The sequence below is a fragment of the Gavia stellata genome, chromosome 1, assembly GCF_030936135.1.
Source record: "Gavia stellata isolate bGavSte3 chromosome 1, bGavSte3.hap2, whole genome shotgun sequence".
In the NCBI taxonomy this organism is placed as follows: domain Eukaryota; kingdom Metazoa; phylum Chordata; class Aves; order Gaviiformes; family Gaviidae; genus Gavia; species Gavia stellata.
This window is the reverse complement of record NC_082594.1, coordinates 22,425,440-22,440,332: the sequence shown is the minus strand read 5'-3', so window position 1 is coordinate 22,440,332 and position 14,893 is coordinate 22,425,440. Positions and strand designations below refer to the sequence as shown.

The 14,893-nt window shown below is 42.8% G+C and overlaps 1 protein-coding gene across 2 annotated transcripts in view; it reads right to left on the bottom strand.

The window, feature by feature from the left end:
* The window catches only part of CDK8 (cyclin dependent kinase 8), an 88,696-nt gene extending 74,319 nt beyond the window's left edge, over positions 1–14,377 (bottom strand). For both annotated transcript variants that reach the window (XM_059836348.1, XM_059836354.1), the window contains exon 1: positions 14,250–14,377. In XM_059836348.1, coding sequence (XP_059692331.1) covers positions 14,250–14,377 — 128 coding nt within the window. The remainder of the gene's footprint in view (positions 1–14,249) is intronic.
* Positions 14,378–14,893: the final 516 nt, after the last annotated feature.

The window sequence follows — 14,893 nt, the reverse complement described above, 5'->3', positions numbered from 1 at the left end:
CTTAAGTTGTAATAAATTCAGATGCTACTGTTGTGTGAGTTAAGAAAGGACCACTTTCCCATATGCATCCCTTCACGCATCAATGAGTATGATATATTATTGGAGAAAGACTTTGTGATGTTGAGGGCCAAGCCTTCACAGTCAGTCCTTGCCTTCACTACCCCAAGTAACTATCTCACCAGCAAAGCTGTTTCCCAACTACTTATGTCAAGTGATTTCCAGACAAAACTTTTGAGCAGCACAGATTCTCCCGAGATACCACTAATGACCTCTCACCATTAATTTGCATCTTCAACTAGCTTCTCTATTCAGAGAAGGACCATCTTTATGTTCAGCTTAATTCTTTGGTAGGGGACTTCACAGAATGCCTTTTGGAAATCTACATAGATTACATCAACTATCAAAGGATTTTAATAGACTTAGGAGATGTTGAATGTGTTTCATAAGGCTTTTGTCTGCTCTTGGTCCAGCTTACTAGTTAGTAGTTTCCACTCTTCCAATAACTCCTTTTAAAAACTGATCTCACCACTGCCCCTTTCCAGTCTTCTATGACTGGGACAATTTAAAGCACTGGATTATACTTTTAGGTTAGTAATTTGCTTATTTCATTCTTCAACTCCTTCAGATGTGTGAACACATCTCATCTTGACAACTGACTGCCCTTTACTTGAGTTTGTTCAAACAGACCCTTCCCCAAACACTGCAATTTGAGACAGATCCCCCTATGCATTCCTTCACCTCCAGTTCTTTAAGTTCTTTCATAATGCACAGACAAAACTGAAGCTTTTCTCCTGCTGTCATTTCATCTTCTCTAAACACTCCTTCTATAGTTCAATGGTCCCCTAGTCCTACAGATAGCATTGTGCTACTGATGCACAGGAAAAGAAGGGGGCAAAAGGAAGATTAATTTCATTCCCTTATGAAGTAGTTTCTCAAGGTTGGGGAGGGGTGGGGGAGAGCCTGTGTGTGTTTTTGAGGGCTCATATCGGGGGGGAGGTCACCAAGGGGGGCTGTCACACTACATTTCTACACTTAGCCTACCATCACTTACCTTCTTCTCTAGATTCATCATTCACAGAAGGCTTAATTTTTCAAAGAACATATTCTCACTCCCAAGGGCTTCCTTTATTCTACGGTTTGGCCATGTCAGATTTTTTTCATTGATGGCCTTACAGTGTGTCTTTGAGTGATACATACTCACTGAGAGCCCAGTAAAGCTTCAACAATGGATCCCAAGCAGCTTGCAACATTTCACCTCCTTGGCCCTCTTTTAGCTTTAAGAAGCCTCCACCCATCACCACCACTTTTTTTTTTTTTTAACTGAAGTGATACTTCAAGCAGATTTCTTAACCTTTTATAGATTCAGCATCCCTCCAGGAGCAAAGACCAAACCATGTTTGTCACAGCCAGCCCTCTGTAGTAACAGTTTGAATCTGCTCTTTCATCCTACTGCAGGCCAAGCCCCAAGTCGATCCTCCCATTGTGGGTGCCCTAACTAGCTGCTGCAGTAAGTAGCTACTCACTGTCCCGAAGTTTTGTCTTGGCACCCCTCCCTGACAGAGCATCCACCTAAATGAAATGAGGCTAACAAGCCATTCATTGCTGTATTTTCTGCTTTGTAGCCTATCTGGTCTCACAAAGCATAGGCAAACTAGTCAGGCAGATGGAAATGCAGTCCTAACGCTATTTTTACCCCCTACATATGGCTGGAATTCTACCCATAGAGCTTTCAGTGTTGCAATAGCTACTCTTTTTTGAGTCTTTCAGTATCTGACACTCATCTGGCAGAGTCATCTAAGCTTCCAGTTGAGCTTTTATAAAATTGAATTAACATAACAGTGAACGGCACTGTTAGCACATTTACTCATGAGGCGTTGTTTTGTTCAACCCCACTTAAACAGGATTGACGTTCACCCAAAAAGAAAAGGGAGAGTTTGCACACCAAGCAATTCAAGTACAAAAGTTAGGTAAGATTCAAATTGCACTCAGGGACAAATTTGCTGCCTTGCTGTCTTCAAGTCCATCCAGGTAGACCTTGCTCCAGTCGCTTTTGTTATGCTCCATACCCTGCACAGTAGTCCCGTGAGAACAACAGAGTTGATGAAACCTGACTTACCAAGGCTTCCTTGTGGTATTATCCAGTGTCTGAATGCAAACTGTAAGTACACCTGCAGCTAGGGCTCCCCCTCACGGGGTAAGGCTATGCCTCTCCCAGAAAACACACCTTGGCCAGAAACAAAGTGGAATCAGAGGTTTGCTGCATTTCCCATCCTTTTGTATTCCAAGTTCTCAGCTGCACATATTATCCACACAGACAGTAATAAATTAAGTCATTTTTTTTTAGTGCAACTCTCAAGTGTCCTTTATTCAAATGTCAACATCTTGTATGCAAGGTGTTACAAGCACACAGCACAGAGCTTTCCCAGAAAAACAGACAGATTGTTTCAGTGACCTTTACTTGTATTCTTCCCTGTTCGCAAAACATGTGCATTTTTTGAAGACTAATTTTAATTTTGGATGTTTAGGCTATCATCTGTAGTTGAGAGAATCACTATGTTCTCGCAAACATTTTGTCCTTTAAAGAAAATATCTGCAGCTTTGATCCTGGCTTATAGTTCTTTTGCTGCAAATTCTAAACTGACTGCACAGTATGTTTTGCCGTGCTACCACTTAACACTCAAGGTAGTTAAGACGCAGTTGAACAGAAACTGTTCTCTCAACAGCCCTATCTTTTTGCCTAAATGTTGTATATAATTTCACAAGGACTCTTTGGCATCCTAATCTTCATATGCTTAAGTCAGTCTTTCACTAGGATATGCAGAACACATGCAATAGGGCAACATCAGCAGAATTCTCCACAAAAAGGCAGAATATTAAATTGTCTATCCAGTACCTTTCCTATATAAGCTAAGGACTTCATATGCTTCTGTACAAAATTCAATATTTTTATTCAAATAGCTATTTCTCAAATGGGAAGCCTGCAATACACAAAAGTTAACAACTAGTTCACAAGTGGCCTTGCACCAAACAAAAAATTGTAGCTATGAATAAAGCTATGCTGTAATCCCAAATGTGCTATTATGGGGGCTTGACAAGGTCTCAGAAACCATTTGTTGAGCCTTGGAGGAGACAAGAGAGAACAGCAGGCTAGCCAGCCAGAACACAAAACCCTCCTGAATGGTTATCAGCCTGCACATAGCACTAACATGCAGCATTACTTGCCAAGCTTGCAAAGAAAAGATGGGGGCAGTGGGGTGAAGAGGAGCATGAAAGTTAGAGCATTGGCGGGACGAAGCCTGAAACTGAAACTTTATTCCCATCCATTCACGCATGACGGGCTTCTCTACTCTAAACTCAAGACTGCTTTACAGTGGAAGGATACCAGAAAGAAAGCAAGCCTTTTATTAGCAGCAAAGTTAAGAAGCTGAGGCAGGAGCATCAAGATACATTACCTTACTTGAACAAACTTAGATAAATTTTGTCTGTATTGAACCTTAAAGAGCGTTTCCAAGACTTAAATTAACCGAGGAGGATGAACGGATTACCATCATCTACGTAAAGTCAGAATCTGCAATTCTGAGTATTTCATAATATTACAAAACAAACTGCTGGCTGACTTTGTTAATACTTTAAAACAAGCATAAAAGAGAGAGCCAATTATACATTGATTAAACATAGTCTTCATAGGCTTCCTCAGTTTCAAAATGAGAATTTTGAATGAGATTTGACATGGCTTTAGCATGGGCCCTTTTGTCATACTTCAAACGTTTATGATCTGGCAGTTCCTCTTCTCCCAGCACATGCCCAGAAAGCACAACATTTTTACCTCAAATCATCTTAGATTTTATCAGCTCAGATTCTTCATAGCAGCAGACTAGCAGAAGACATGCAGATTATAAGTTCTGCACAACACGTTATTTACCTCATCCTAGAAGAGAGCCTTACCTGCAAGTATACTTCCAGTCTGAATTTGCATTTACACAGTGGATATTTCCACAATAAAGCAAAGAGCCTTGGTGAGGGAAAAAAAATTTTTTAAAAAATCAGGTTTCATAAATGCCATTACTCACACAACTACTGTGTGAGCTACAAAAAGCTGCAACCAGAACTAGCACAGCCTGTGTGAATTTAAAACAGCAAGGATGCAAGTCTATCTTCAATTTTCCAGTATCTCAAAAGCAGCTAGTACCTCAGATCCCTTTACACAAAGGCTTTATAAGGCCACAGAATTCTTTGGGTTTTAACAGTTTCAGAAATACAGAGGTCATCAGTATGTGTAGCTGTAAAATTAATAGTATCACAGAATCACTAAGGTTGGAAAAGACCTGTCAGATCATCAACTCCAACCATAAAAAAAACCAAACAAAAAAAACCAAACCACCCACAAAACACACCACAATCCACACCAAAACAACCCACCCACACCACACAGCACCATGCCCATCAAGCCACATCCCACAATGCCATATCTACACGCTCCTTCAATACCTCCAGGGAGGGTGACTCCACCATCTCCCTGGGAAGCCTGTTCCAATGTTTCACTACTCTGTCAGTAAAGAACTTTTTCCTAATATCCAACCTGAGCCTCCCCTGGTGCAACTTGAGGCCATTTCCTCTTGTCCTGTCACTCATCACTTGGGAGAAGAGACCAACACCCACCTCTCTGCAACCTCCTTTCAGGTAGTTGTAGAGAGCGATGAGGTCTTCCCTCAGCCTCCTCTTCTCCAGGCTGAACAACCCCAGTTCCCTCAGCTGCTCCTCATAAGTCTTGTGCTCCAGACCCCTCACCAGCTTCGTCGCCCTTCTCTGGACACGCTCCAGCACCTCAATGTCCTTCTTGTAGTGAGGGGCCCAAAACTGAACACAGGATTCGAGGTGTGGCCTCACCAGCGCCGAGTACAGGGGCACGATCACCTCCCTACTCCTGCTGGCCACACCATTTCTGATACAGGCCAGGATGCCATTGGCCTTCTTGGCCACCTGGGCACACTGCTGGCTCATAGTCTTTTTTTTCCTTATGGTTAAGGCACTGCTGATGTTTTTGCAGAAAAATTTGAAAGCTGTATTTTCCACAGAACAGTTATCACATGCAAAACCCACAAACAGTATTGTTTAAAGTCAGCAAAAAGGTTAAGGAATACATCCAGATATTCATCCTTTACAGGTTGCTCTTTTAGAACCTGCACTGGCCAGCAAAGGTTCTGCAGAAGCATGAAAGGTGTTAGAGCCTCATCACACTCACCCTTAAAAGCAAGAGAGACACCACCGCCATCACTCTTTTTTTTAAAAAAAAAAAAAACCTTTATCAGATATGAGGAAACGCTTTCTCAAGATCTGCTTTCAACCTGTTCACTAAAGAACTGCTACTGCACTGCAAATTACCTGCACTGTGTGTACTTACCACTTGCTTATCTACCTCAACTGTTGTTCTTCAAGAACTTTTCTTCAAATGCACAAAATTACCAAATTAGATTCATCCTTTAATGCTACTATATTATTCCTGCTCTCAGATGTAAAGGGCTCCTTCCAGGCCAGGTCTAGGGTTTTTCCATAATTTCCATCAGGATTCTTAAAATTCAGTGCTGGAAACAAGAGCTGCAAGATCTGTCCTCCTGGTCCAGGCGACCTCCAGGACCCAGTTTCCTGACAGACCTCTCCCTCCCTACTTGTTCCCTGAGACAGAAACCCTATGCTACTCTACGCTGATCACTGATTTCAGCCCCAGGAAAGTTGCCAACTCCATGTTTTTTCTCCCTGTCTCCAAACTGTTAACACAAAGAATCCACTGTCATAGACCACACCTAGTCTAGCTGTACAAACGGTGCTTTCCCATGCAGGTACCATGCCCTAACTCTGAGCTGCTGAACCCTGCAGAGCCTCCCAGCTACTTCCACCTCTTCTCTCACCTTCCCATGAAGAACAGTTTAGCTCCAGGTTCATCTCCTCTTCCTTAACAATGTACAGCCCATAGCATCCACCACTTTTTCAGTGCACTCAACAACTGCACATACTCCGCACCGCTGTCCCAGTAGCAGACAGTGCAGTACATTGTTTCTAGCATGCCACTAGTCGTCTTGATACCCAGGGGTATCTCATGTTTGTCTTTCACCTCCATCACTTACTTCTAGTGCATAACACCACCCCCAAGCCCACTGTTCCAGGCACCGTTGAAGACTGTATGCAGCCTTCACATGGGTGGGCAAGGAAATGGAGCAGTCTTTTCTACCCTGAAGTTCCCTCTGAATTTTTCAGAAGTTTGCGAACGTAAACAGGTTACAAAACCCCACAGGAATCACTCTCCAAGGTGACTGAAAAATGCAACACAACAGATCCCAGCATATTGCAGCAGTCTGTCAAAAAACCTCTTCCTGACTGAAAAGTACGTGCGTAAGAGCCCATTTTCAGCACATAGAAGAGGGGACAATTAAATTAAAACAAACACAAGTACCACTCCCCCCTACAGTTTACTTTCAGCCTTGACATTCTGCAGTCTTTCATGTTTATCAGACATTTGCATTTTATGCTTTTCATATTCAGTTACAGATTAGCTTGATGTGTGCAAAAACTAGGATGGTATTAAGCTTGACACTGGAAATAGGCAGTTTTCTTATGTGTGTAGGAGTCTAGAGGGAAAAGGACTATTTGGGAAACTTCAATTGTCTGTCTGTAACCAATGGCACTTTTCTTTTAAAAATTTTAATAATTTTTTACACTCTCCAAACAGAACACACTACCAGACCATGCAGTTATTTATGTCCCTCCCTTCACCCACCCCTAATCAGCATATTCTATATGAGCGCCACTGCGACAAATAACTATCCCACTTCTGCTGCTTCCAAGGCAGCCATGAAAGGAAGCTAGAGAAGTCCACCTATCATTCATATTACAGACTCTTGTAGGAAAATTCAGATTAACATCACACTTTGAAATTAAAGGATTATCCTCCGGAATTAAGAACCAGAGCCAAGCTTAAAAGACAGACTGTATGGTAAAAATACAGACAAGGCAAACGTTTTATTCTAAGACGGAAAAACAGCACACTAGGCAAATGGTAAAGACCGAAGACAGCGCTCATTTTGTCAGCACAGGACAAAGGAGATCCTGTAATCAGCATAGGGTGTCTCCTTTTGGGGCTGGAGCTCAGCACTCCAGTATTTCTGCTAAAAAAAACCATACTGGTTGCCAATTGTTAGAACCAACACTCATTATCCTCCTTTTCAGTTCCCACTAAACTAATTTTATGCTTAAATCCAAATAAAAGATGATGCAAGATGACTGTACCCTTCTGGAACTAGAGCTGCACCTAACAATATTAACCACAGCAGAGGTGGGAAGTCCACGCCAGCAGCCTATGCACTGCCTCACGTGCTCGGTTCACGTAACTACAGCACCGCAGTCTCCATCCCACATAATCACAACTCCACAATGATAAGGATCCATAGTAGAAAGACTCCTGTTCAAGAAAGCCGGGGCAGGGGGAAAGTCTTGTTTAGAAGATGCTGCTACCCAGACATTTGCAATAATGTCCAGCTTCTCATTGTCCTGCTACTTGTCTATGGAAAATTATTTTGGTGGAAGATGGAAGCACCTCAGTATTAACTGGCTATTCAGAGTGATCTACTTCTATCGCTACTTCAAGTACACCAATGAATGGCTTGTAAGTCAGTAAGTTCAATAAAGAGCCAGATTTTTATAACCATTTTTATATTCACCATGGCACAACAATCACCTTTTAATGCCAAAAAGGGCACATCTGGGCTGTAATATGGAGGTCTTGTGAAGTGCATTATCACCATGTTGGCTGTTGTTGCATACTGTTGGAGTACAACCTCACCGTATACAAATCTGAGCTATTGTATCTTCGTGATGTTTCCACTGTAGTTTGCAAATTTCAGCATAACTAAAAAGAATAGATTCTTAAGAAATGAGAGATCTTTCACAGTTTCTGCTACAGCAGTCTGCAAATTACAGCTCTTGAGATTCCAATGGTAATAAAGGACATCTCCATTGTTTTGTGGTTAGGTTTTTAAAAAAAAACTTCTAAAAGATTTTATAACAGAAGAATCAAAGAATACCCAAGAGCTGGAGTGAACATTCTACCTCACCATCATTTGACCAAGAGCAGCATTCTCTTATGACGTGCACCTTCTCTATAACCAGCACCCTCAACGAAAATCATGAGAAATAAAGTGCAGCAGTACATGCTCCCATTATTTACATATATAATTCTAATTTATAAATCCAGAATAAAAGCAGATCCAGACCTTTGGTGTTTTGCAACACTATTCTCATAGGCTCCTCTCTGCACTTGTCAAAGACTTCAGGTAGGAATGAAACACTAACTCATGGCTACGCCAGCTCCACTTTTGTGGTTGGCTATGAAAATAAATCAACACATCTGTGATAAGATAACAAAAGATCACACCAAATAAAGTCCAAGGGCCACAGAAGGACTCGCTCAACTGCATAACCTTAAGAAAACCTATTAAGGCTTGGAACCACCTAACCAGGTGAGAAAGGAAGGAAGCAGATGGGAAGACAGTTATATGAGTGGTTTACCAGAAAAATTAAAGAGCACAAGACTTCATGGAATACATCATGCATACCTCATTATGTAGATATAGTTTAATTAGGAACTTTATAACTACTATGGTAATGGATCCAAAAGAGACTCAGGGCATATATTTTAAGAAGATATTACCACATATTACATACATAAATAAAGTCTGTAGCATTTAAAAATTCCACGCTACTGTTGACAGGAGTCACAAGCCAAATGCTTCCATGCCGAGACTACAGCTCTCACCGCCTGCCTGTAATCTGCACCAACTGCTTTGGTTCAAAAGAGTTAAAATCAACACACATGAACATTCAGCCAAAACCCACCCCCCTCAAAGTCTATTAAACTGAAGGAAGACAAGGGCTGTTGGCAAGTTTATAGTGAAAACTAACAGCATGAACTTCATGATACAACTCCTGCAAAGGCTCAATACAGAGCTAAACAAGAAGCTGTAAATCCAGATCTGTTGTTTCACTTCTTGCCAAGTAAAATTTCCCACTGGACTAATTACGTCTATTTGTGGCACTCCTAAACTCAATATACCACTCACTAAAAATCAGTTTGATATAAACATTGACAAAATAAGTGATCTACGATCTGAAGTAACTCAATCAATACTCACCCATAAACACAAACTGGAACTAATCTGCTATCAACCTTATGAAGGGCCAAATGTTTAAAAAAAAAACCCAAATTCCTAAACTAAACAAAGGTGGGCTCTTCTGCATGCACTGCAGAGCTTGGCCTGATCTCTAACAGAGCAGCCTAACTTGTAGAGCTGAAGAGCATTCAACTTGTTACAAGAGTTAGTCAGAAGTGACAACACTACAGAACAGACACTAAGCTCCTGACTTACCTTTTTCCTTTGAAAACAGGTTATGCAGTTTATCTACATTGCATTAAAATATTTCCTTATTGTTCGCCAAAAAAATTCCAAGTCCCCCTCTTCAAATACTATGAAACAAGAATAGCACCAGCATCTTACACATTACCCAAACCATTCACTATTTTATCTAACTTAAACACATTCTGCCTTCTCTTTTTTCCCCAAAGGAAATACTCCCAATCTCTCAGTTTCTCTTTATACAAAAGTTTTTGAGAAAGAATCATCATCATTCTTGCACTATCCTTTTACCAGTAAGTAGAGACTATGACATACCATATTAGAGATGAAGCAAACCAGTAGTTTACTAGACACCCACTAGTTTTCCACCATTCTGTTTCTTATACAACTCATACAGACCCTCAAGGAAAAAAGTGGATATAGATTTGATTGTTTGAAGGGTGCAAGGCAAAGTCCAGCACATAAATGTAGTTTCATTGTTTCAATTACAATGTGTCAGTATGTCCAAACAAAAGAATCTGTCCCGCCATCTACAGCAATACTTCCAACACAGAACTGTAATAGCTGAAATTAAAAAACTCTCCAACTGCACTTGTGTTGGGACCTACATCACCTCTTGCAGTTTCGGAGAGTGACTAGGAGAGCGCTAGCTTGCTTGCTTACTGTTGGTTCCCCATCGACAGAGCCTTACCACATAAGTCTCTTTCCGAGAGATAGAGAACAGCTTCCAATAAAGCACCGGGGGATGTTACCATAGTTCAAGATCTTGAATTATATCATTTTTTGCTATTGCAATTAAAAAGTTAGATACTGCCTAACAGTGACATTCAATAGTTTCTTATGCTTATCCAAACCACATCTGATAAACAGGAAAAAATAGTATTTGGCAACACTCCAAATTGCCACTGAAACAGGCAGCCTTGCTCCACAGAATAGGCTTCTTTCTCAGATTTCTGATTGTAGCTCTATCATAAAAACAGAAGGGAGAGGAGAGTGAACAAAAGAAAACAGTGCAAGGTCAATCCCATTGAAACTGGGTACCACTTAGGCATTAGCACATGACCAGCACAGAAAGCCCAGCCCAGCAGCTCCAGCGGCCAGGCTTGCACAAGCAGCCCTTAAGTGTCCTGCCACCTCAGTCGGCCCGTACCTGGCACTCGGTTCCTAGTGAGCACTGAAGGAGTCTGATCTGGTCAATTAAAAACTAAAAATTAAAAAAAAAAAATCAAATCTGTAATTTAGTCCAACAAACTAAAAACTGCTGGCATATTTTCCAAGTCTGGCATAAGTCAAATAGGTAGGTTTAATATCTGGGTTGAGCAACGTTCCTGAGGGAGCACCCAAATGGCACGCAGAGCAGCTTTTACGCAGGAAATAACTGACATTTTCTGGACAAAAAAAGTAAACTATCCTAGCACCACTAGAGACAAGCGACAGTTTCTTTATCTGAAGACTGATGTTCAACATGCCATGCCTACATTCCCTTCCCAGTGTCTGCCATTAGAGTCAATTGCCTTCTTGTACACGTTTCTGCTATAAAATTAAACCCCATCAATTCACATAGAGTTTGTTCTAAGCAGGCTTTAAAGTCCACTACAGGTACTGCTTTGATGGAAAAACAAAAGAGAGCACCATTCAGTGAAAAGCCAGGAAGATTCTTTTCAACCACAGACATGACAAACTTAAAAATAAGAGGGATTCAAATAAAAACTTGAGGACAGAATGCAATTTTGCTGCGGGCAATGCACCAGGTAGAGCTCAGCTGCGATGCTTGACATTGTTATTCAGCCGGGTCAAGTTTGGCAGCAAATATGTAAGAAAACCTCAGTGGAGCTGTACCTGGCAATCCTCTAAGACAGACCAGTAGAGACCCCAAGACTCACCTCGCGGCAAAGGGCACCGCAGGGCTGGACTCGCTTTTTTTGTTGGAGCGGGGCATGAAATCCGGGTTACAGCCTCAGTGGATCACTAAAGCACATACTACAGAACATCTCTTTCACTCACTGGAAGGATTCTCACTCCATCAAGATTCCTGTAAGACTGTCCTCCAAAACATTCCCTTGTAGTTTTAACGACATACAATTAACTTCTACAATTAGGACAGGCAGCTGCTATCTAGTTTTGAATTGCCATACTGCACCTCAGAGGCAGCTTTAAAAGCAATCAAATAAAAAAAGAGGTGAAGACTGCAGTCATACTAAAGACACTAGCTCCTACTACTCTTAAACTGGATTTTTATCACCGAGGCCTTTAGAACATACATTTGCACAAACTGAATTATTAAAGTTTAGTTCTTTTCTGTATTTCTTCTATTCATTAGACATCTGTATGTAGAAAATTACATCATTTAAAAATACTGGAGTAGCTTTTTCTTAACAAAAGATTTGCAGTCCTGTGGCCCATTCTTCAAAGTACTCTAAAAATCATGACGTATATTAATAGACTGAAAAGATTTGTGCTAGTTAAAATAAGAATTAGAATAACGTAACAAAGTTTGCTTTAACCTTAGAAGTTTAAGGGAAAAAATTATAAAAATCAACTAAAAGATAATTAACAACTTCATATGTAAAGAAAGCTCGAGCTATATAAATACTACAAACAACTCAAAAAGCAGGTTATTCATACATCAGTATCTACCATTTGGGGAATATTGAAATACTGTAAGAAATTTTTTCAGTATTTACATATAACAGTATACAAACATTGAACTCTGTTTCACACACTCCCCACTGCAAGATATAACATCCATCCATACATTACCATAGCTTCAGGAAAACAAAATGTTATTACACATTTGCTTTTGTAATTTAGTTGATTCCTTTGGATAAAGGGATGTAAATGGAACCTTTAACTTCAATTCTAATTCCACCCACATAACCTAAGATCACATATGTACAAGTATACACTATAAGCTACAAAAGCATCTATGGATGTTTCTATTTTAAGTATTTTAGTGATTGTCCAAGGGCAATTACACAGCGTATTTAAAAGAGAAAGCTTTCAGAAATCTGGAAGGGAAGTGGGAAGTACTAGGGAAAGGGAAGGGAAAGGAGGCACTAAATGAACAATAAGATAAAGAAAACCAGAGACCATATACCACGCTCGCCCTTTTTTTTTTTTGCCAACTGTAATCAAATACCATACCTTGATTTCCCCCCTCACCAAGAAGAGAGTATTTAAAATCATACACATTTAAGAACCAAGAGGAAACTACTTTAAAGCCACCTTTGAGTAACTATCCATTTTTAAAGCACACAAGTCTGTTTTTCTGAAATTTGTCAAAATGACACTACCAGCAGCAGCTCTAAACACACTCTCCCAAACACCATTAAGCAGACTGATGATTTCACCAAAAATGTTTGAATATACGCTTCACATGCTGAATTCCCTACACACTGCTGCAGTCCAACATGCTGAACAGCTGTGAAGAGCCTGACACGAACATTAGAAATGTAGTCGGTATCTTTCAGTACCTCAATCTATTTTTCATATTACAGGTCTCCTTATCGGCACTGAAACCAGGGCTAGCTGTACTAGCAAAGTTGGGACCTACACGTAAGGAGACTACAGGCAATAGCTTATCACACTCACACAGTTTACTCCCCAGCCCCTCCCAGAAAAAAGAAAAGAATTCAGGCAAGATAAGAATTTCTCCTATGAACAATCTGAAGGATCCAAACGTAAATTTTCAGTAGTAGTAGTTAGCTGACTCATCCCAGCAAACCAAATTCACACGGAAGTAACTGTGCTGCAATTAATATCAGCATGTTTAAGACACAGACAAGATAAGGTGCGACCAGTCCCATTACAACCATTCTGCAGGTAATGGCTAAAGCATTTCTAGAATTAAAGCGCTTATGTAAACAGAACCAGATCATGTTTCAGCCATAACTGACCACAGCCTGCTTTAAAAGTTTTTTATTTATCAATTGTAAAAATAACACCCCGACTTCAAAAATACAGGTTATTTGAACGACAACATACAGAGCACCACTTGAGGAGTCTGCAAGAGAAAGAGTGGATGTAATTTAAAATTTAGGACCTGTTACGAGAACAACCCGAGCCCCTCCTGCTTCTTCTGCTCTCTACTTCCTATTGTTCTGCTGTTCAGCAAGTGATGCCATGTCATGGACGAGGGAAACCTAAATGACAGTTTGCTAGATCTTTCTTTAAAACATTTACGCAAAGAAATTCGTTTACTCAGGTCTGTACCGAGAACTGGTCACACGTAAAAGATCTTTTAAGGCATTCTAAAGCCCCGAAAGGACCAGCAGACTTCAGTTCCTGAAGCAGCCAGCAAGAATACTCAAAATGGTGACTACAAGTAGTAAATCAGACAGAAAAGCATTATAAAAAAGAAGAATCAAACCCTGTTCTACGAAGCTGATGGTCAGGGTGCACGCTGTAAGTGGCTACGCATTTATTCAGAATGCAAATCCGTCAAGTTAAGCGTTTTCCTCGACTACACCATTTTTTGTCCAAAACCTTCCCCTACCGAAACAGGACCCCAGCATTACGCCGAGGGGACGGGAACGCTCAGATTAAAACGTGCTGGGAGCGACCTACGGGGACCCGAGCACAGTCCGGACGGCAAAACGCGGGGCTTAACCGGGCGGCAGCAGAAGCCGCGGCCCCGAGAGAGAAGGTAAGGCAGGGCCGGAGAAAGGGCGGCATTAACGCGGGGGGCCGGGGGCCACCGAGGCCCGCGGGGCAGGGGGCGGCCGGGGCAGGCAGCGGGGGCGGCGGGCCAGGAGGGGCCGGGGGGAGGAGGGCGGGGACGGGCCGGGGACCGCGGGGGCGCGCAGAGCCCGCGGCGGGGGCCGGGGAGCCCCGCTCCGCACTCACCCGTCCTTCCGCTTGGCTTTGTAGACGTGCCCGTAGGTGCCCCTGCCCACCTTGCAGCCCTCGTACTCGAAGAGGTCCTCCACCCGCTCGCGCTCCCCGGTCAGCTTCACCTTGAAGTCATAGTCCATCTTCAGCGCCCGCCGCGCCGCCCCGAGCCGCCCCCGACAGCCGCGCGCCCCGCCGCGCCCCGCCTCGCTGCGACCGGGCGGCAGCAGCAGGAGAAGGAGGAGGAGGAGACCCCCGAGCCGCCCCGCGGACCATCCAGGGGCGAGCGGGCGGGCGGCGGGGCTGCTCCCTTCCCTCCCGAGCCCCGTCCTCCGGCTGCTCCCTCCCCGCCCCGCCAGCTAGCGGCACAACAGCCGGTCTCCCGGGTGGAATACGGCGGCCGCGCCTGGCCGCACTGCCGCAAAGAAACGTCGCAAACCGCGGGCACCTCCCTGGCCCCGGGCGCGGCGGGCAGCGCACCACGTGGAAGGCGGCGGGCTACGACCTCCGCCAGAGCCCCACCCGTCCCGACATGCCCTACGGGTGCTGCAGCACGCTGGGAGATGTAGTACAGACGGGATGGAGGCGTGGGGGGGCGCAGCACGCCGCCTTGCATGCCGGGAGCTGTAGTCTTGCCCGCGCGAGGCACACTGGGAGGT